We start from the raw sequence: 23,442 nt of genomic DNA, 5'->3' as shown, positions 1-23,442 counted from the left end.
AATTGGCCTTACTCCTGGTTTTCATTTTGGTTCTTGCATTTTTCCTTTGTATAAATTTCCTCGATTGTTTATTTTAACCTGTAGCACCTCAAAAGTACCCTTTGGAAAAGGTATTTTATAAATAGACATATCCAAGTGGAATGATTCCACTCCAGAGGATGCTCAAGAAACTCCACAGAGTACAGGAAGAAAATATTAAAGTGTTTATTTAGGTTTGTTTTTTTAGATTTCATTCTCTTAAATTTTCTATTTGTGAGTATATTTTATGATTCACATAATTTATCAATTAAGCAGTAATTGTATATATACATATTTTGGAGGAATGCATTAATTTTTTTTGTCTATTAAAGGTTCAGGATTTACTCATATAAAAAGTAAACAAATATATAGGAAAAGGAAGGAGAAAAAAGGACATGTGTGGTAGTTCTCATGACTTGGAAAACGTCACACATTTAAAGCAAGAAATATATTTTTTTGAATGAGTTCTTTCAAGCCATTGTAAATACTATGACTGTTTTAACCCAGCTTTACCATAACTTGATGTAAACAAATAAAATGCCTTTACCACTTAATGCAATTTAGTAATATGTTCAATTTTTAAAAATTCAAGGGGTTTACTTTTTATGTTGCACCCTTCTAAATTGTTTGGATTTTTGCCAAATGTATGTGCTGTGTGTTTACATATTTAAATATAGGACTCTAAGGAGATAGCAAAATAAAAAAGGGAAAATTTTTTAAATGAAAGATTCCATCAAGCAACTAACTTCGATGGGATTTTTTTGAAGTCAGATAAATTGGTTTTACTCTTTGAATTTTTGCTTTACACTGAGCTAATTAGTCAAAAACAAATTAGTACAACTACGGGATGAATATGGTCAGGATGGATTCTCTGTCTGCATCACAGCAACCTGAACTCTGCGCTTTTTCAGCTGCTCTGGAGGGAGCATAAGCAGAGGTGTGAACCATTAGGATGTAATCTGGTGTGATATGGTTTGATGATGTGATGATGTGATGCTGATTCCATTGCAGGCATGATCACACGACTCCGCCACCCTGTGTCGACCAAGGCCAACAAGGTTCCCATCTCCGTGTCCTTGGGAAGTGGTATGGACACACTCTTGGGCTCTTAAACTCCATTTCCCACCATTTTTGGTTAAATGTATATATATATAGTTAATTTACTGAAAAAAGAGGGAAGACAGGAAGGAGGTCCCTGCTCAGGTTGTACCAGGCAGGGCTTCAGCTCTAATGTATTTGTTCATTTTCTTAAAAAAAAAAAAAACTCTATTCTGTCCTCCCAATCTAAATCTGCAATCTCCCCAGCATTACCAAAAAGATTGTCAAATTCTTCCTCTTGATAAACCCAATCATCAGCCTCTAGAACCCCATTGCCTCTCCTTTCTTCTTCCGGGATTCTGTGCCTGTTCAGGGGAACCAGTCTTCAACCTTGAGTATTTAGGATAATGACATCCACCCAGATCATGGTTTAATTTGTTTTATAAGAAAATGTAACAATGTTTTACCAGGCTAAGGGCATTGAGCACATTTTGACACTGAACCTTTCCAAGTTGCCTCTAGTTGGCAAAGTGTTTTTACTCAGAGCTTTCTTGTTAATAACTATAGCTGCTTCAAGAACAATATTGTCCAGGTGGCATTATCATGTGGTCTAATAGGTCATAAGACCACATCACTAAGGGTTTTTTTTTAAGTGGGCTACTTAAAAAGTCTTGCTGTCCTTCATATTATCAATTGGAAACTCTCACTGGAGAGAAAATCTCTTGGAGAGCTTTTAGCCCCAAAGCCTTCTATTCCCATCCTAAAGAATGCCTGTCTTGCCTTATTAGGACTCTGGGAACTGAAAAGAGAAGAGATTACCCTGCTGAAGGAGCTGGGAAGTGGCCAGTTTGGAGTGGTCCATCTGGGCAAGTGGAAGGGGGAGTATGATGTTGCTGTTAAGATGATCAAGGAGGGTTCCATGTCAGAGGATGAATTCTTCCAGGAGGCCCAGACCATGATGTAAGTTTCTTCTGAGGAATGACAATTTAGCCCTCACCGTGAGAGGACGTTCATGCTAACAGTCCTGTCCCTAATATTTACAACGCCTGGAGCAAGACTCCACAGATCATAGATATTAATACATAGAAATTATAAACAAGCTAACACACTGTTAAATAAAATCGGTTCTATGCTCCTACTTTGACAAGTATACCTTCATAACAACCTGAAAGGCTGTATTCAAGTTTAGAGTTCTCAGACTCTAGAGAAACTAGCCTCTGGCCCGTGCCCCTCCACCCAAACTCCACTTCTGTCTTTTCTCCTCCCAACCCCAGCTCCATCCTGCCCTATACTCAGTACTTATTGGCAGACACAGCATTCAGTACATCCAAACTCCCTGTGTCTCCTGCAAATAAATATTTATTGGCTAATTATCTTGGTTAGGGGTAGGCATCTCAACAGCATGGCTCAGTCTTAGGGGGGCAGACCTAGGAAGAGTCTGCACGGATCCTGGCAGAGGCCTCAGAACCATGTGGACAGGGGATTCCAGAGTCCTGGTACCCTGAGGGTGATAGAGAAAGAGATGGACAGGTTCTGAGTGGGTATGTCTTCTTGGCCCTTTGGTCTCCTTGCCTTGTGAGGAGGTGCATAGTGGGATGAGGAACAGAGTGGGGCCCTGTAAAACACATGCCCAAGAGCAGGAGCCTCTAGTGGCCAGGACTAAAGCAATACTGAAAACTAACGCCCTATGGACAGTATCCTTTTCCTTCCTGGTAGCTTCAGTACAGTCTGGTAAAAATCCCTTTCTCACCCTACTTCTTTCTTCACCTGACAAGTGAAGATGCCCTTCCTAATGGGCCTCAGCTCCAAGCACTGTCCTCAGTTCTTGGCAATACATATGTGTTCTCTTTCTCTGTTCTTTCTCTCTCTCTCTCGTCTATGTAAGTACAAAGAATTAGTATTATTATTATTGTCATTATTATTATCGTGTGTGTGTAAGGAAGATTGGCCCTGAGCTAACATCTGTTGCCAATCTTCCTTTTTTTCACTTAAGGAAGATTGTCACTGAGCTAACATCTGTGCCAATCTTGCTCCATTTTGTATGTGGGACACCACCACAGCATGGCTTGTGTGTAAGTCTGCACCTGGGATCCGAACCTGCAAACCTCAGGCTGCTGAAGTGGAGTGCACGAACTTAACCACTATGCCACTGGGCCTGCCCCACAAAGAATTATTTTGATGATTCTACCTCTTTTTGTCAACATGTGAATCAGACTTTGAAGGGTGACCAATCATCCGGGTTTTCCTGGGACTTGCCTGGTTTTAGTGCTGAACGTTCTGCATCCCAGAAACCCCTCAGTGCTAGGTAAACTGACACAGCTGATCATCCTACTTTTCGGGACCCGATCAGCATGATGTGAAAACAATGCTATAGCAGGACTGTGGTCAAAGATAGTTGAAATCACAAATCCTAGCCCATTACAGAATAATAGCACTTTAAAAAAATTTTACTTAAAACATTTATGTAGTATTTATAGGCATCTCTCCGAGCACTTTCTAGATATTAACACATTCAGTTCTCATAAGAAGCCTATGAGAGATGTACCATGGTTATCTTTGTTTTATAGGAAACTGAAGCACAGAAATGTTAAATAACTTGCCCAAGGTCACCAAGCTAGTAAAAGCGGCAAAGCAGAGATGCAAACCCGGGCAGACATTCCAGTGTCCATTTCCTTAGTCATTCCTTTATGAAGGCCAAAGGTGCCAGGAGAATCAGAACAATCACTTTTACCACAATTGCAGAATTGTTTGGAAGCAAAGGTACCATGTGAATATAAGCCTTTGGCTGGGGCTGGCTTCATGGGCATGCAACCTGCCCTGTGGAGAGGCCCCACACTTTGAAGGGCTCTTCGCTTGGTTTAATGCTGTGCTGTCACCATCTTGAAATGCTTAATAATTCTTAAACAGGAATCCCTGCCTTTTCATTTTGCACTAGTCCCTGCAAATTATGTCGCTGGTTCTGCCTTTGGCAATTGTGCTGTCATAAAAGTGGGGAGAGGGCCCTTGATGTCTTCTTTGTGTAGGACAAAAAAATCTGGCTGAAACTCCCTTAGGCTCATGGTGTAACCCCTGTGTCCTGGTGTGACTTTAAAACATATTTTTTGCTATTACTAAGCTGGTAATCATAAAGAATCATAAAAAGTCATTACCAAATCACTTAGTCATAACGAAAGAGGTCAAACTGTACCATAAGGGGAAATCGTTAAATCCCAAATGTAATGGTGAAACTGAGGCCTGTCATGTGGGACATATCAGTTGACATGGTGTTCCCACCATAAGCTTGTCAGTCAGTGACTGAATTTGCTCAAGAAACAGTTTTTATGGGGTGGTGGACCTTTGTCCCACCACAAGCCCTCCCTCTGAAGGGAGCAATGCTGAGTACCATGCAGGTCTCTGAACTTGCTGAAAGATACGTAACTGAGCTCATTGCCTTGAGTAACATGATAAGTCATGTCCCTATAGTTAAACTAAGAAGGAAGAAAATAACTAAATATTTCATAAACCCTTATTAAAAAGTTTACAAGTTAACAGGTTAAATTTGGATTTACTTTACGCATCTGAACATTAAAGAATCATCCTTAATTACCTGAATCTATCTATTGAGAATAGATCAATCACATAAGGACAAGTTGGTGAACATCATGATAGCTGAGTGTCCATCCATCATGACCTACCAGAAGTGCTGTGACATGTGGTTGCTATTTTCTAAATTTATTATTGAAAGAATAATGTAACAATAATATAAAATGAATTTTTTTAAAAGAAAGAAAAATAACGCCTAATCTCACTTCCCTAACATGGCAACTATTTCCATTTTTCCTATGCCCTTCATATTCTGAAACAATTATTTTTATTTTTTAAATTAATTAATTAATTTTTGAGGAAGATTAACCCTGAGCTAATATCTGCCAGCAATCCTTCTCTTTTTTGCTGAGGAAGACTGGCCCTGAGCTAACATCCATGCCCATCTTCCTCTACTTTATATGTGGGACACCTACCACAGCGTGGCTTGACAAGCGGTGTGTAGGTCCACACCCAGGATCCAAACCGGCGAACCCCGGGCTGCCGAAGCAGAATGTGCAAACTTAACCACGGCACCACCAGGCTGGCCCCTGAAACAAATTTTTTAGAATAAAATACTTAGATATGAAAATTAGATGCTTTAAAATGGAAGTGATTGCTCTTACGCTATAGCTTCCTCCAAATCAGTCACGGAAGTTCTCAAGTGCCATGAGACGAAACAGGATTTCTGAGGCAACAGACCATTGCTTCCCTAATTCTCTGCAGGTAAGTTGAACACAGCCCCCGCAACTGCTAAACTGCTGCTGGGGTTGTCAATGTCCAATGTGAGGCAGCACTGTTTGCCTCCAAAGGCTAACGCTCACAAAATAAAATCCTAAACTTTCCTCTCTCTTTTTCTGATCAAGTAGAAGGGGGAAATTAAAATGAACAAAAATCTGAGAATGATTCTTCCTCAGGACATCTGGAAAATGGAGTGTGGAAATTCAGTACTGAACTTTGAAAATCTGTTGTTTCCAGGAAACTCAGCCATCCCAAGCTGGTGAAATTCTACGGAGTGTGTTCAAAGAAATACCCTATATACATAGTGACTGAATATATAACCAATGGCTGCTTGCTTAATTACCTGAAGAGTCATGGTAAAGGACTTGAACCCTCCCAGCTCTTGGAAATGTGCTATGACGTTTGTGAAGGCATGGCCTTCTTGGAGAGGCACCAGTTCATACATCGGGACTTGGTAAGCAAAGCCATTGGAAGCTCAAAGAAAGGAAAGAAAGCAATCCACAGTTCCCGCTTCCAGCAGTGGGCCATCAGGAGGGATGGCAAGGAGGGCATCTTCACTTTTACTTTGCCTACTTATGACTTGCTTAAACACATGACAGTTTTGTAATGAAAACCACAATTTCAAAATAAAATATTTAAAGTACAGAAAGAGTCAAAGAAGCCATCAAGATCTATGTAGTTGCGTTGTGCTATGAAGGAAAACAGATGGAAAGGAAAGGCTTTGGTCAGTTTAGTGTTTCTCAGAACCATTAAACCCAAGTTGACCTTTACTCCGGGAAGGGCTTAGTGCTAAAGCAGTCACTTAATACGATAACTGAAAAAACAAAAGAAAAAAAAAAGAGAAGGAAACAAAATTGGTGTATGTCTTTGGGTCAGGGTGGGAGTGAGGATTGTTCAGCTTGATATGTACTGGTGCTTATCTTTAGAGATTTCCTTGTCCTGAATAGCAAACATGCCATGCACACTAGGCCAGTGCATTCTCTGAGTCTCAGTGCAGCATCATGCCTTCAAAGCCCTTCTTAATGCACGGTATCCTAGTGGTGGAGAGGAAACCCCTAGAAATAATTTTTCCCTTCTCGTTGATGAGCTGAGGTTCTGTGTTTAATGTGAAATACCTTTCGTGTTGTTTGACAAGGATGGATGCTTGGGTGAAAACACTTATGGAAGCACATTTTCATTTCAAAACATTGAAAACTGCAAAGGAAAAAAGACAGCTTCTCAACATTTGGGTTTTTGATAGGCAATCTTAGATTTTGCTGAGAACTCTGCCAAAGAGAAGGAAAATGCTGGATTCTGACATCGGATTCTTGGCCACTTTTACTACTTGGTAATTTTGTTTTTCCTCCAAAGGCGGCTCGGAACTGCTTGGTGGACAGTGATCTCTCTGTGAAAGTATCTGACTTTGGAATGACGAGGTAAGCCGGCTCCAAAGGGGCAACCGATGAAAGAGAGATTTCCATTCACATCTAAATGCCATCATAATTGAAGACTTTGTGGGGGCGTAGAAGCTGCTCTGAATTGGGGCCTTGGAAACCTGGATCCCCTCCCCCATACTACCTCTGACTACCTGTGAAACATGTTTCACCTCATTTCTTCACCTGTAGGATGGACTTGTTCTTCAGAAATCATCCAAAGTCCCTTTTAGTTCTTCTAACACTCTAATAAATATTTTCTAAACTTAGGAATAAATTCCATGAAAGATCCTAAATATTTAAATATAACGTGCTACAGCCAGATTATTTGGCTACATACATTTTTAATTCAGTCAAGGTTCCGTTAGCCCTTTCTGCTTTTTTCTCAATATATTTTCAAATAGGCATAGCATTACCACTAGGAAAGATTTTGTTGTCGTATCATTACATTTTCTTATCACCAAGTAAGACATGGAAGTAGACTCGGAAATTCTCTTGGTGAGCATTCTATCACCACTTCATGATTTGGAGAAATTATTTTGATTCTTATAGCAGTTTAAAAGAGTATTCTGTTTCCTTGATTCTGAATCCTCATGCTATTTAAGCCTCAGAGTCAATTTTCATGATTTTACATGGGAAGTGAAGACATACATGTTGGCCTTTCCATTCAACAAAGATTTATTGGGTGCCTACTAGATACCTGGGCCTGTGGGAGATACTGATATGTCAGATAGTCCCTGCCCTCATATGCTCGCATTTTAGTCCAGAAGGCAAGTAGATGTCCCTAATGTTGAGACAAAATACACCTATAAAGTTGTGCTGATTCAACATAAGCTCACATAATTCTGAGAAAGAATAATGCAGTTTCAAAGAGACCTGAAGTGTTGGCTAAGGCCAGCTCTATATTTAGCAAACATGGCTCTAAAACACTATAGGGGGATCTATTTTTTTAAGTCTTCCCCAAAATTCAGTATTAGGAAATGCTCCTCTTCTGGGACCCCTCAATATTGGCAAGATATCCCTTTAGCTGTGTGCTACCTGCCATCACTCCCACCATCATACACTGAGTCTCCTACACTGACACTCCAAATGTCTAGCTCTCTGGAGCGCAAGAGTAAAAGCTATTCATGGCTCCTTAGGGCAGGGGAAGCTCCCAGGACAAGGGAACTGATCCCCACCTTGTTCTCAAAGCAGGAACGTTGGCTGGTATGCTAGCATCCAGGGAATAGACCATCAAGTTCTTTGTAGCTTAGGAAAAGGGAGACACAAGGTCTTGCTCTGAATAAGGCATCCTGGAGGCCATGCACCAGGCCCTGTTGGTCATGAAGATCTATGGTCCCACCGTTCAGATGCCTGTGACTTAACTTGGTCCTGATGGTTTGAAGGGAGCTTTAAGCCATGAGCAGAACCCAGTCAGGGGTGCCAGGGTAGTTTCCGGGTGTCTGAGAAGCTGAGGGGGGCCTGGGGAGGGAAGTATGGAAGGTGCTGTCTATGATCCTATGAATGTGTTATTTATTTATTATGATTGTTAATATTTCAAAGAATGATTTGCCAAATCAGCTTTTTCTGATATTTTTAATTACAGTAAATATCTCTAACACATTTTGGTGTGTAAAGTTTCCTACAAAGTGTATCCAAAATTTCAGTTTCCATAATTTTCATTTTCCTATTTTTTTGAGTTGAGTTGTTATTTTGTTGTTCTTTTTTGTGGGCAAATATACAAGGTTCCCCTCTGTTAATTATATTAATAATACATGCTTATTATAGGAAATACAGCAATAGTGTATAAAGTAAAAAGTAGAATCTGCCCCTGACCCCTTCACTTCGTTTTCAGCACTGGGACCAACTACTGCTAACACATTTGGTGGATGTCCTTTCACACCTTATTCCTATGTATACCCAATCATATACACAAATATGTACACTTACCGTTTGTTCCCACAAAAATGGAATCACATTATATACACCTGCTTTTGCACATAGCCATATACCATGGGCATCTTTTTATTTTGATAAATATAGAACTATCTCATTTTTCATGGCTGCACACTATTCTATTGCATTAATTTGCCATTTTATATTTAATTGCTCCTCAACATATAGCCATTGAGGTTGCTTCCATTTTTATCATTATTACAGACAAAAGTATAGGGCACATCTTTGAATATATTATGGTCTTGATATCTCCATAGGATATTGTTTTTCATCATTGTTTATAACAGAAGATTAGAAGCAACTTACATGGTTAAACAGGTTATGTTAATCCATCAGAGGGAATACTATTCAGCTAATAAACATGATGCTGCAGAAGAAATGTGACCATATGGGGAAAATGTTCTTGATATGCCATTAGAAGAAAAATAGAAGCAAACTGCAATGCAACAGAAACCCAATTTTGTTCGAATTATCTATAGAAAAAAAAGATTGGAAAATACAAGCAAAAATGTGTCTTGAATGGTAGAATTACAGGTTATTTTGGGGGTGGGATTCTGAGTGCTTTTAGTTTTACATTTTGGTGGGTTTTGATATTTACTAAACATTTTGCCTTCAGATTTTGGTATTTTCAAAATTAGATATCATTTTTTTTTAAGATTTTATTTTTCCTTTTTCTCCCCAAAGCCCCCCGGTACATAGTTGTATATTTTTAGTTGTGGGTCCTTCTAGTTGTAGCATGTGGGATGCTGCCTCAGCATGGCCTGATGAGCGGTGTCATGTCTGCACTGTGCCCAGGATCCGAACCGGCAAAACCCTGGACCACCAAAGTGGAGTGCGAGAACTTAACCACTTGGCCATGGGTCCGGCCCCTAGATATCATTTTTTAAAGCTTACAAGTCGTAATCAGCCTCTAGTGAAGCTTGCACATTGAAAGGAAGCAAAAGATCCAGAAAACCGGGGCGTTTGGCTGAGGCTGGATGGCTCTATGTTCTTCAGCAGCCTGTACCGCCATGGAGACAATGGTGGCCAGCAGAGGTCTTCCCATTTTGCACAGCCAAGTGGCTTAAGATCTATGTTGATTTTTCCCTGCAGGTATGTTCTTGATGACCAGTATGTCAGTTCAGTAGGAACAAAGTTTCCAGTCAAGTGGTCAGCCCCAGAGGTGTTTCACTACTTCAAATACAGCAGCAAGTCAGACGTATGGGCATTTGGTAAGAATGTGGCCGCACAGGCCCCAGCCCCATTGCATAAGCTGGTTTCCACAACAGGAAACCACAAGAGCAGCAACATCCATTTTTAGCAAAAGCTCTGAGCAGTTACGAAATTACCTGTGTGGCCTGAGACAAGCAAGAGATTGAAGATGGTGATGACCTTTTCTTGGGTCGGTGTTAGATGTCTGCCACATATTGTATAATCTGCATCCTGCTAGCACCTTCTCATCAAATCATAGGGGATAAAAGCTCTTCCACTGAAGATTTCAAACAGTTTTTAAAAAGTAGTCATTAAAAATTAAAACCGAGTTTGCGCGAAGTCCGAAACATTGAAGGGCTTAAAATGAAGTCATCGAGTTTCTGTGAGAAGGCAGCTGTGACAACCATTCCCTCCTGACTTGATGGGTTCTTTCGGCATGCCTGGTGTGAACACCAAACGTGACTCAGTGCTTTCTTTGGACCATACCAATTCCAACTAGTGTCCTCGTTAAAATTCATCGTTTAGATCAGTGGTCAGCAAACCACAGCCCAGGACCCAATCCAGTGGCCTGTTTCTGTAAATAAAGTTTTACTGGAGTACGGCCACGCCCATCCATTTCTGTATTGTCTCTGGCTGATTTTGCGCTGCAACAGCAGAGTAGGGTATTTGCCACTGATACTGCATGACCGGCAAAGCCTAAGATCCTTACTCTCTGGCCTTTTACAGAAAAACTTTGCTGACCTCTATTTTATTAAAAGATCTATTTTGAAATTTAATAAAAGTAATTAGAAAACAGAAACAATTCTTAAATTGCGATTTTATAGATTTTCTGATATTTTTCTACATGGTGAGGAATGTCAGTCCTGTTTACAACCACTGTCAGATGGATTTAGGATAAATAATCCCAATTATTAGAAAGTTACAGAATATATTAAATGCAACTGAGACCTGTTTCTGGCCTGTCTTAGTCCATAAGCATAATTAGATTTTCTATGTGACATCCAAAAGACTGTCTGAAAAAAGGGAAAATTTAGGTAGCCATTCATTTTTCTATGTGACACAATTTTTAAAAATAATTATTCCTTTTGTAAAAGTGGTATTGTTCATTAAAAAAATAATCCAATGTACATGGAAAAAGGAAAAAACACAAAGATAGCATTTTGGTGAATATCTATGTCATTTTGTGCTGATTAACTTGCCAAAATTAGTTTAAATCTCCTTGTATCAACGGATATGCCTTATGAAAGATATGAAAGAAATTTTCTGGCTGTTTCCAAAAGTTAAATCTATTCTTAAATAATTTGTCCCCGATGAGGTTATTCAAAATGAACCAGGGCCTCTGAAAGCAATTCTCAGGGAGGAGTCCCACAGATATTTGAAGCAATGATACTATTTTTGAGATAAGTGGATAACCTTGCAAAGAGAGAATTGTGAAGGGGGCAACATGCTTTTGGATGATTGTTTTAGAAAGTTTTAAAAAAATACAGCCATAACAGCTTGTAATATTGCCTTATTGTAAATATTTTACGTAAACTCTGTAGCCCTTAAAGTCAAAGAAGAGTTGAAGGTAGTAATTCAGTAATGATTCTAGAACAATTTTCTTCCTTCTTACGTATTTCTGGTTTTCCAAGCTTTTCAAACTGGCTGACTGTTGAAATTCTCCGGCTCGGCCAGTAGAACAGCAAATGGCCACCATTTAGGGAGCAGTTAAAATGTCCCGGTGCTCTTGTAAGTGCTCTGCATGTTGTATCCTATTTAATCCTCACGGCAACTCTATGATGTGCAAATATCCACATATTACAGATGGGGAACCTGAGCTGAGAAGGGTTAAGAAACTTGCCCCGCCTATCTGTGGCAGGACTGGGCTTCAAAGGCCACATCTGACTGACCCCAAATGCCACTCTCTTAACCACCATGACCGGACCTCGGTTTCCTAACCTGGAGTCTGTGATGCCCTTGTTGGGGCACTGTGAATCTCCAGACAGGGAACTCAGAAGTGCTGTGTGTTCACTTTCCCGAGGGAGAGCCAATGGCTTTTATCAGATTCTCAAAAGACCCACAGAATATTATGAACTATTGTGGCAATAGGAAGAGGAGGAATGTTGTCAATGATTTTGTCTTTACATTTCCACTGAGAGGTGATTTGATTGTGCAGTGAAATCGTTGCACACAACTGCCCAAGCAGGGTGAGAGAAAGGACAAAGACTTCAGTCAACCACTCCTAAGGGTGGGAGCTGGGTGGTCATCACTGTGGGCTGAAGCCCCAACTGCCTCTGGGAAGCAGTCCAAGAATCTTGGTCCCAGGTAGCTCCCTCTGCAGCTGCCCTTGCTGGTTGTTTACCAGCAAGAACAAGCATCCAGGTCTCAGGGAACATCGGGAAGAGGCCCTGGGCTCCAGAAATGAAGGTACAGGCTCACCTTCCATACCATGCCCGTTTTGCTAGGACTCATTTCCCAAGGATCCCTCACTCTGACCCATAGCCTTCCTGACCTGGCGCGTGAAGCTCACTTGACAAACTCTGTCCCTTCTGATGTTGGCTCTCTTTCCTCTTTGTCTGCCGGCCACCCCTTGGTGCGGTGCAGGGATCCTGATGTGGGAAGTATTCAGCCTGGGGAAGCAGCCCTACGACTTGTATGACAACTCCCAGGTGGTTGTGAAGGTCTCCCAGGGCCACAGGCTCTATCGGCCCCAACTGGCATCAGACACCATCTACCAGATCATGTACAGCTGCTGGCACGAGGCAAGTGCACCACCAGGGGGAGCTGGAAGGGGTGCCAGTCACATCCAGGCTGGTTGCTGTGTCACCGCTGGGCAAAGCATTTTTGAGGGAAGGCACCTGTTACAGAGCAGGTGGAAATGGGCCTGGGACCCCGCCCTCAAGTGTCTGTAATCCAAAACGAGCAACGTAGATGCCAAAAATTTAACAAACAGCTTATGTCTGGCACTGTTCTGAGAACTTGATAAATATTAACTCACTTATTCATGAGGAAACACTCTATGACGTAGGTACTATTATGGCTAAAACTAGCAGAGGAGGAGACAGAGACTCAAAGAGGTTGAGTGATTTGTCCAAGGTCACACAGCTAAGAAGCAGGCTGGCTAGTATCAGAGTGCCGGTTCTTATCCACACACTATGGGGTCTCTCCTCAAATAGAATATGTGTAACAGAGAACATACAACCATGTGTAGAGAACATGTAATGGACACCATTCCATCCTCTCTTCCCATGCCTCCCAAATGCTGAATAAAAGCATCCCATGCAGGCAGAGAGTAAGAGTATCTTTGGGGGTAGACATGGAGCTGAAATTGCAGAGATTAATTTGCAAAGCACCTACTATGCTTGTAGAACTAAGGGGGATGTTAAGGAAGTATGAGGCTCCATCTCTGCCCTCGCCAAACTCAGTCTTTACACACACACACACACGCACACTGTGGGACTGAAAACACCAAGCAGTTTATAATTATACATACCGAATGGAAACATAGGCGAGTACAAGAAGAGTTCAAAGGAGAGGGAGACCAGCCTGCTGAATGCATCATTATCCGACCAGGTCAGGAAATCCATGCAGAATGTCCAGAGGTGTGTGAGAGGAGACATTGTCAAAGGGTGTCCGGGTGAGAGCAGCACAGGCAAAGTTGCAGAGGCAAGAATGCGCGTGATGCTTGGCTATAGCTATCGTTGGAAGGGCTGGAAATTCATTTGGAAGAGTAGATCTGGTCCAGATTCTGTAGAGTGAATGACAGGGAGAGGAGGGCGAGTTTTGCTTTCTATAGGCAATGGGGAGCCACTGAAGACTTTTGAGGGTGACATGACAATAGAGGACTTTTAAGAACGTTGATCTAAGAGCCCATAGCTCATAGCCATTATATGGTACCGCCTCATTGACAAAGGGGCCTAATGCTGCATTCATGCTTTGATGCATTCATTCATTCACTGGTAAAAGGCAGATTGGTGTCGTGGTTAAGCATGTAGACTCTGGAACCAGAATGTCTGGATTGAATGCTAGCCGTGTGACCTTGTACAAGCCTCCTAACTTCTTTGTGCTTCACTATGAAATAGTACTTAACCTATAGGATTATTGTATGAATTGAATGAGTTAGTATTATAAAGTGCTCAGAACAGTGCCTGGTACACAGTAAGTACTCTAAGTGTTTGCTGTTGTTATATTTACAGAGTACCTATGCACCAGGCGCTATGCATGGTGCTCAGAATAAATTGCTGCACACGACTTAAAGAGTTGCTAATCTCTTGTGTTGGAGCCTAGAGTCCCACTTTGGAAGAGTTGCTGACTGCATCACATAATAATATTTTATTGTTTAGCCTTAAATTATCTCTTGGAGTATGGACGCTTCGTGGTTTCCCATCCTACAGCGCTTGGAATACTATTTAAGGCTGCCCCACCCTTTTTACCCCAAGTGTAATGTCTGAGGCGCTGAGAGCCCCAGGCAGAGCTAGAGGGTCAGACTGGGTCAGAGGGGAGTTAGAGACCTATCACTGCCCACTATCAGGCTGACTTACTGCTCTCACCTGTCAGATGGAGAAGAGGAGCAGACAAGGGGTTTTTGAGTTGAAGCCAGGAACTTCCCTGGCCCTCCCCACTCTAGCTCCTGGGGATATGACTGCACCGTCAGATGGACAGGGTGCCCGGAACAGGAAGCAACTGCCTTCTTCCTTCTTCACAGCTGGTCCGGGAAAGTGGGTGAATTGTGGCAGAATCCTTTGAGAGGGGTTTGCATAGAGACAATCCCCAGTTGAAGGGTCTGCATATAGTGAGCATTCTGTACATTTTGGTCTCCCCTTTATATTTTATTTTGCAACTTTTGGAAGAACATTCACAATTTTCATTAGATGCCAATTTACCTTTCCCATATTTCTTTGCATAAAAAGGCGCATGTACGTGTATGTGTTTTTGTTTCCATTTCTGTCTTTAAAAAAAAGTAGCACATTCCTCTCCACAGGTGTTGGCCCTCTAACAATGTGCCTAGTATCCCACACAAACCATTGTCAAGCTTCTGAATTCCTGCCAGTCTGACAGATGAGAAATGGCATTGTAGTGCACCTTGCATAGGTACATCTTCCATTATGAGTGAGGTGTATTTTTAAGGGCATTTGTATATCTTTCTGACAGTTATATGTCATGTCTTTTCCCTTTTTCTATCAGGTTTTTGTTTCTCCCATCTCGATTTTAAAGATCCCCTTATAAATTAAAGAGATTAATACTTTATCTGTGACACAAGTTGTAATTATTTTCTCCCAGTCTGTCATTTATCTTTTGATTTAATTTATGGTGATTTTTGCCGTGCAAAAGTTTTTAAAAAGTGTATAGTTGACTATATCAATGTTTACTTTTATTGCTTCTGAAAACTGAGTGAGAGAGAGGCTTTCCCACACCAGATTATAATGGCATTCAGTCAGATTTTCCTCTAGTACTTTTCTGGTTTCATTCTTTTTCATTTAAGTCTCTGATCTAGTTGGTGTTTGTTTTGGTGTATGGTATAAAGGATAGACTCAAAGATCTTGTTTTCTAAATGCCTACCCAGTTGTTGCAGCACCATTTTTTTAAAGACCATGTTATCCTCAGGGATAAGATAGCATCTAATGGTGTCAAAATACCCCCTAACATTATACGAAATTTCCATACATATTTGGGTTTATTTTGGGACTTTCTCTGTTCTCTGTTCTCAATTCATGTGCTAGCACTGCATTGTTTTAATTATAAAGATTTTAGAACATGTTTCAACACTAGGTAGGCTAGCACTCCCTCATTGTTCATCTTTCCTTATAGTTTTCTCAGCTATTTTTGAATATTTAAAAAAATCTATGAACTAGAGATTGTATTTAGTTTATATTCTAACCTAGGGAAATTGACATCTTTATGATACCGATTTGTCCTATTCCAGAACAAGCACTGTTTGCTTTTCTATGTTTTTCAAGTCTACATTTGTATTTTTCAGCAGAGTTTTAAAGTTTTCCTCATTTACGGGGTGCATTTTTGTTAGTATTTTATTTTGGTGTTGTTGCTATTGTAAATGGGGTTTTCTCTTCCATTATATCTTCAAATTAGTGGTTGTACATACATATGAAGGCTATTGATTTTGTATATTAATTTTATATACTGGTCTCCTGGCGAATTCCTTAATACTTGTGTTGGTTCTATCATTGATTCTCTTGGTTTTTCCAGGTTTGCTGTCATATCTTATGCAAAAAAAATACTTCTATGTTTTCTTTTCCAATTCTTAGGCCTCTAGTTTTCTCTTTAGTAGAAATGTCTGTAGAGTTTCCACATTTTAAACGTCACTAGCTTTAGGACTGAGGTATAAAACATTTTATATTTTATGTTTTTTAATCATAACCTTCATAGACTAAACCATTGGGTTTCTCTTTTATTTAGCTTCCAGAAAAGCGTCCAACATTTCAGCAACTCCTATCTTCTATCGAACCACTTCGGGAAAAAGACAAGCCTTGAAGAAGAAATTAGGAGCTCTGATGAGAATGAATGTACATGTTGGCCAACATTTTCATTCTTTTTAAGGAAAGTAGCAAGGCACAGACAATGTAATTTAGCTAGTTCTTCTTAATAGTATTCCGTGTGCTGTTTGTCTATTATCTTATCTAGAAATGAACAAGGTAGGAAACAAAAGATTTCCGTGAAATTTAGGTCTAATTAGTAATTTTGTTTATGCTGCTCTTAATATTACACTCCCCAGCCTGTAGCAGAAGCACATTTTCTGATTGCAATAGAAAGAGGGTGTGTACCGTGTGCAAAGATTGAGCAGAATTGAAAAATTATTTGTTGGATATCTGTTCTTTTCTTTAATTGTCACTCTCATGATAATTAAATATACTATTATCGAGTACAGAAAGGTGGACACTTGCCTTGATGTTTCAATGTTCTGAATCTTTAGCATGCATGAGAATCAAATGGAGAGTTTATTAAAACATGATTCCTGGAACTACCCCAGAGATTCTGGTAGAGCAGGTCTGAGTGCAGCCTGAGAATCTGAATTTTTAACAAGTTGTCACATGTCCCCGTGTAGTCAGGCCAAACTGCCCTAGGGGACCTCATCATGTGGTGAGCATCATTAGGTGGTCCATAATTCAATCCAAATGACACAATTCTCCTCTGACATCTGGATTAGAACAATGACTTTTTACATCATCATGTACACAAATAAAAAACTAAAGTTAAATTATATTATTCAATAATGTAGCAACCTTGTTTCACGCAGAGCATATTTCAAAAGATGCTAAGGTATAACTTGATGCCTTTTTCCTTAACCTTAACTGTTACCAATCTCAACACAAGTGCAACCATGAACTTATATCTAGAATTGATTAGATCGTTGCTTTCTAATCATTTTCAATCCTTGAGTTTAGGGCTCTGGGGCTTCTGGCTAGTTTGATAACTGCAGTTTCTATTTCAGTCTTCTATTTTGATACGAAAGTACAAAAGTCCTATTTTAGCTTCTCATGGCTATTACTCAAAGGTACTTTAGCTTTAAAACCGTTCCTGGGAATGCCTTCCTTCACGCCAGCTGTGGAACCCGTAGGTTTTACTCTGTTTTGGAGTACTTCATTGTCATTTCTATAACGTCATGAAGAGAAAGAGAAGGGTGATGTGGAGGGCACTGTTAAAATGAAAAGACACCCTACGTAAGCCCCGCTACTATTTTCTAGATATAAGTTAGTAATTTCCCTTCAGAGACATTCACACCCTCCCTCATCTCACTCACTCCCTCATCCCCCAGCTATTTCGAAAGATCCCTCTTGGTTATTTGCTTCTTGACATTTAAATAATGATTTCTTTATATTCAGCAGAATTGACTTATGATAATAGCCTTCTATTTTTTACACAGGTACACAAATCTCAATTTATAATGAAATGGAACTTTCAAAATAACCATTAGGGTATTTATATATTCAGCAAGCATTTCTTTAGGGTGTCTTGTGTGCCAGGTTCTTTCCTACCCAAAGGAAGAGAAGGAACAAGTGACACAGCCCTCCCCCTCGATGGGCCCACAGTCAGGTGGCGGTGCCAGCCTTTGCTGCTCTCTCTGATGCTGTCCACCAGGGACATGTACCTCAGACAGTTAACGCCCCAGAGAAAGATTTCTCAGCTCGAACTAGGTGTTCCTGGACCCCCCCCCCCTACCGAAGATTGTTTTCCTTTCTTCTCCTTATTTTTATATACTTGATCTCCTAAAAATAATCCTCTTTGTAACTAAGGTAATACATGGTTGTTGCGAAAATTCAAACAATATAGAATTGTCTCTCTATGAAAAGAAGCCAAAGCCTTGCATAGAAACCTGGCTTCAAAAATCAAGTTCAAGCAAGATATTAAGGTACCAGTAGAGGTTTATCAGAAAATAAGTTCAGTGAAGCCAGGAGAAGCCAAGTAAAGGAACGGTCTTCATACTATTTTAAAACATGCATAATAATTTTTAAAATGCTGTTAAACTGTGTTTAGTGGTGATTTCTAGCATTTATTGTCGTTTTAAACCAGAGGCCTGCCTGTACTCTCTTGGAAGTGAAGAAAAAGGTCATCTTCCCCTGACTTGGCTAACTGATCCACCATTACTATTATCTCTATAGAATTTATTAAGCACAAAGTTGCTCTAACATTATGCCAGTCAGCACACAGAGTAAGTTGATGGGTAGAATTTCGATATTTTAATCTATTTTAAATCAGTCTTCAGGTATGTAACGGATGCTATAGTCAGAACTGGGCTGGGGGCTCTGAGATATGTAAAAGCAGTATCAGGTTTGGTTTCTAAGCTGATGGTGTATACAATCTTAACACAACTCTTTTTGGATTGATTTTACAACTGCTTTGTACAATAAAGGAATTTAAGAAATTAGGATACATTTGAAGACATTTGGGAGGTCGTGTCCCCGGGAAGTCAGACAGCAACTTTGTTCCTGGAAGTGAAAAGTAGACAGAAACCACAGAAGCCCCAGCACATAAGCACACATGAGACCACAGGAGTGTGTAAATCTAGTGAATATTTATTGAGTATCTGCTTTGTGCTCAGTACTACTCAAACATTGTGAATAAATACAAAAGATTTAAGAGATTGGGTGCCTACTTCAGAGGGTGACTTTCAGTTGGGATTTCCATTCACTCCCCAGTTAGAGGACAATGTAAGTGAGTTTCTATCAGGTGTGCCCTGGCGGAGGCATGGAGGGCCCTGGGGCTAATTTTATGTTGTCAGGGAAACAATGATTAAGCAGCTTGGAAGCCAGAAGTCAATGTCCTCTAACTGTTCTCCGGATTCTTCTCTCTTCTTTAGACCTGTCACCCTGAAGAAGGGATGGTCCAGTTCAATCGTCACTGTGGGCAAATCGCTATAGTACTTAGGTTAAGTTTACATGAAGAGAGTGTATCATCCTACACATTTGAATTAAATCGAAGTGAACAGTGTGTGCCATTCTTAATCCCTGCAGCTCCATCAGTTCACGGGCACTGTCCCTAAAAGCGATCTGTCCAGATTCCATACAAGGCCCCAACACTTTTTCCCACCATACAACCTTTTTTTTTTTTTTAACTCCAGCAATGCAACAGACATTTCCATTTCCGTCACCCCTGAAGAGCCTGTGAGGCCAAAGACACACTTTCCCTATTATTCTCAAATAGAAAAATCTCTTTTAGGAAACAGAAGAGAAGTCAAATTCTGAGGCAGAAATAAATATTAAAAGCAATGCAAGTGAAGATGCCCTCTCCTCAGGCGTGTCTTCTTTGACAACTTTTCCTGAGCAGAGCCATAGTTTTGATATTTAGTGACATCTTTATAATATCATATTTTCTGTATCGTGAAATTAACATTTTCATACTATAAAATCACCTCAAGAGGAAATAAAACAGATTTGTCTAAAACGAAGTCTGAACATCATCGCCATTTTGGAATCCTGGATTATTTTCTCCTTTACTCAAATCCACAGAGGCGTAAGGATTTTCTTCACTTCTTGCTTGATTTTTCCTGTTAAAAAGTGAAGTCACCTTAATATAGTGATGTCAGAATGACACTACCTCCCTTGGACTCCACTGGGCCCGGGCATCCTCTACATCTCAGCATCTAATTACTGGAGTATCATTTGCATATCCGTGCCCTCTTAATGGACTATAAACACCTGGAGCGCATTGGATTCACTTCTTTAGCCTTGTGATTAGTTGGCACCTTGGCTGGCAGAGAGGAGGAGACTGGTTAGGGTGTGAGCTCTGGAGTCAGATAGAGGGGCCCTCTGTGCCTCAGTTTGCCTATTCAGAAAATGATGGCAATGTGAAGGCAATGAAATAATGCTGGCAGAGCACTCACAGTACCTGGCATATAATCCTCAATAAATATTAACCATTATTATTGTTTTTAGCAACTCAGTGGTTGTTTAGCTAGTTGCTTCATTTTAAAGAGTTTCCTAATAAATTATCAACTTCCAAAGAATAAAGATCAGGGCAGGACAGCTTTGTAGTACAACAACCAGCTTTGGAAACTGGGTGGATATCCCAATCTGTTACTGACCAGCTGTGTAAACTTGAGAAAGTTACTTGGGCTCTCTGAATCTCAGTTTTATATATAAATGAAGATAATTACCTATTTACATCGTACATTTGCTGAGAACATTAATGTATTTAATGTGTGAAAGTTCTGAGCAGGGTAGCCAGTCTTATTTGTCTGTGTGCCTTCTATTAACATTTCATGGCATGAAAGAGGTGCCCTCAAATAATTTATTTAATGAATTAACTTTGGAATAGTATCTCATGTGCAAATTTTTAGTATGTAGAACAGTGCTTCTCAAACTGTAATGTGCATATGAATCACCTGGGGTCTTGCCGAAACGAAACTTCTGATTCACCAGGTCTCCAAGAAACTGATCAGTCTGGTTGGCTTTGGGAAGGGAGCTTGGAGGCAAAGAGTGACAGGGAGACTCTATGTATCCTTTTGTATTTTTAAAATTTTAACCATGTGGATGTATTCTATTCAATGCCTAATTTTTTTAAATGAAGCTATTTGGGGCGACTAAAAATTTCTATAGTGTAGAAAATGGAGCAAAATAGACTAGTGCATGTAAAAATTCAATCAAGAACATGATTAAACAACCTGAAGTGTGTATAGGGTTTTGTTAGGTTCTATAACATATTATTAACCTTAATTACATAAATGCTTTCTTAGGGTCAGAAAAGAAAAATCTAGTGGCAGAGCCAGCCCTGATGGCCTAGGGGTTAAAGTTCAGCACTGTCACTGCTTCAGTGGCCCAGGTTCACTTCCCAGTCACAGAACTACACCACCTGTCTGTCAGTTGCCATGCTGTGGTGGTGGCTCGCTTAAAAGAACTAGAAGGACTTACAACTAGGATATACAACTGTGCACTGGGGCTTTGAGGAGGAAAAAAAAAGAGAAGATTGGCAACAGATGTTAGCTCAGGGCCAATCTTCCCTGCAAAAGAAAAGAAAAATCTAGTGGCAGAGCAAGACTATAAATCAGGTCTCTAGGGATTTAAATCCTCAGTGAACTTGGATCTTCAACTCAAGAACGAATTAAAGAGTGCCTGACCCATGAACTAAGGAGATGATAGGGAGTCAGGGCTATCTGAGGAGGAATGAAGATGATTAAAGAGTAGCAGCTCGAAGCAAATCTCAGAACTCAATTTTGAATTATTTCACAGTTCAAACCCATCACCAATCCAGTCTTTAGGGTCACTTATAGACCAAGGAGGACTCATCAGTAAGGATAATCCCCTGAGGCTGCCCGTCCTTGCTGAGTTTGCAGTGCCTCTTGGCAGTCGGGGAAATGATGCTGTGGCCAAGATGGAGTTTACCAGGGCATAGTAGTAACCCCCAGGCTGGACATCTACTGCATGGTATGGCTTGCTAGGAAGGTGAAGTTCTGATGAAATCTGGTAAATTTCTAGGGGATTCATCACGATATTTAGGTACAAAATTGTTCAAATAAGTTTTTGGTTTGTACAACCTACCACTTACTGCAAATTTTCAGGTTAGTTTTCGCTAAACCTTTCTGTTTTAGGATAGAGAAGTCTAGGAAAGGTGACTTACTTCCTTCGACCTCTGATGCCGGTGACGATGAGTACGACAATACCAACCACTACCAGGCCCATCACAACCCCAAAAGCAATCAGCCATACAGTAACAGGTGGCTGGTAAGGGGGTCCCAGTGTCGGCTGAATACCCAGAAACTCCAAGGTGTTGTCATCCAGGCGGAAAGCATCATTGATACGGCTCCGGGACATCCTATTCCCAAAAGAAAAACACTTAGGCAAAATAAAATTTACTCCTTATATCATTGTTCCAGAAAGGATTTGATAAGGCTTATCCTAAGAATGTACACCTAAAATAGCAACGAAATCAAAGTACATAACCAGGTCCAATGAAAGATATGAGTTTTGATAATGATGCACCTTTCATATCTTGCATCCTAGATTAGGTTTGGCAACAGCTTCATTGGAAAATTGGGTTGCGAGTGTGGAAATGTGCAAGTGGTTGGCATTTGCTCATTTATGACTACTGTGTTGTAAAGGCAAAGTTAGCATATTTGGCAAGAATTTCCCTTCTGTTAGAATATGACTATGTCAAATGATGGAAAGGACGATTGGATATACCTCATCTACAAATAAATGAATCAGGTCCTATACCCAAGTCACAACAATTGTATTTTCCAAATGAAAGGCATTGAGATTTGGAGGCAGCACTGGGGAGGACCACAGGAAAAGGGCCTTTGCCAATTTCTCCAGCCCTGGGATGGGATATGGCTGAATTTTATAGAGGAAAAAAGGATGAAGATTGTTTTAAAAACAAAACAAAAAATAGTGAAATAAAGAATATTCTGGATTGAAAACCAAAGTGTCTGACATCCCATCTTCCTACCCTTGGGTATAGCGCAGGTTAGGAGGTCAGAGTCCACCCAGAGAAGGAGAGAGGTCAAAGCAGAATTAGCCATGTAGCCCCTGGCAAGCTTAGCCTGAAAGTGTCTCAAGTAATTCTGGAAACAGGAAGTTTGAAGTCCCCTGCAGCTTGCAGGAAGGCTTGGCTCTTTCCTGATGATCTCAGCTGGCACTTTTCCCCCAAGACAGAGACAAGTCATTTGGAGGCATTCAGTGAGTCTCTGGGTATGTTTGGGCTGTACACCCCAACTAAGCCAGATTTTCTAGGCACACTCTGCCCAGCAGATCTTACTTCTGCTTCCAAAGATGAACAGCAGCTCAAGAGGGCCACCTAGTGAGCTTCCCCGTAGCAGTGGATATTTTAGGCCTTTTTTAATGACAAGGGGAACCATCTACATCTATCCATTCCTCACTCTTGTTGTTTTGGGAAAGAGCTGAGGCAAACTGGGCAAACTGTTCCTTCTAAACTCCCATTGCCAATACCAAGTCCCTCTCCTAGTGTCTAAGGAATCCTATTCTTGCCTACCTTGTTTCAAAAGTCCTTTGGTTAGCTAAGTGAATCCTACACCAAAGTCCCTTCAGCAAATGATGGCAATATCTGCCCATGTCCCTTCTGCACTTACCATTTTCCATGCCTGCTGGCCAGACTTTCT

The 23,442-nt window shown here is 40.5% G+C and overlaps 2 protein-coding genes across 6 annotated transcripts in view; one reads left to right on the top strand and one right to left on the bottom strand.

The window, feature by feature from the left end:
- The window catches only part of BMX (BMX non-receptor tyrosine kinase), a 57,978-nt gene extending 41,159 nt beyond the window's left edge, over window positions 1-16,819 (top strand). For 3 of the 5 annotated variants that reach the window (XM_046673393.1, XM_046673392.1, XM_046673391.1), the window contains exons 13-19: window positions 1,030-1,104; window positions 1,845-2,016; window positions 5,596-5,812; window positions 6,709-6,773; window positions 9,798-9,916; window positions 12,480-12,637; window positions 16,290-16,819. In XM_046673393.1, coding sequence (XP_046529349.1) covers window positions 1,030-1,104; window positions 1,845-2,016; window positions 5,596-5,812; window positions 6,709-6,773; window positions 9,798-9,916; window positions 12,480-12,637; window positions 16,290-16,364 — 881 coding nt within the window. In that variant the 3' untranslated portion in view covers window positions 16,365-16,819. Of the gene's footprint in view, window positions 1-1,029; window positions 1,105-1,844; window positions 2,017-5,595; window positions 5,813-6,708; window positions 6,774-9,797; window positions 9,917-11,527; window positions 11,625-12,479; window positions 12,638-16,289 lie in introns of those variants that run through there. The other 2 variants (XR_006890309.1, XM_046673395.1) reach the window with 2 other exon arrangements.
- A 2,062-nt stretch (window positions 16,820-18,881) lies between these two features.
- The window catches only part of ACE2 (angiotensin converting enzyme 2), a 44,124-nt gene continuing 39,563 nt past the window's right edge, over window positions 18,882-23,442 (bottom strand). Inside the window, exons 17-18 of the mRNA XM_046672646.1 lie at window positions 21,945-22,139; window positions 18,882-19,875 (exon numbers count right to left, since the gene is read on the bottom strand). Of these exons, the coding sequence (XP_046528602.1) occupies window positions 19,767-19,875; window positions 21,945-22,139 (304 nt within the window). The 3' untranslated portion in view covers window positions 18,882-19,766. The remainder of the gene's footprint in view (window positions 19,876-21,944; window positions 22,140-23,442) is intronic.

Source organism: Equus quagga, chromosome 10 (assembly GCF_021613505.1).
Source record: "Equus quagga isolate Etosha38 chromosome 10, UCLA_HA_Equagga_1.0, whole genome shotgun sequence".
NCBI classification, from domain to species: Eukaryota; Metazoa; Chordata; class Mammalia; order Perissodactyla; family Equidae; genus Equus; species Equus quagga.
The sequence above is the reverse complement of the archived record's forward strand: the minus strand, read 5'-3'. Positions and strand labels throughout refer to the sequence as shown.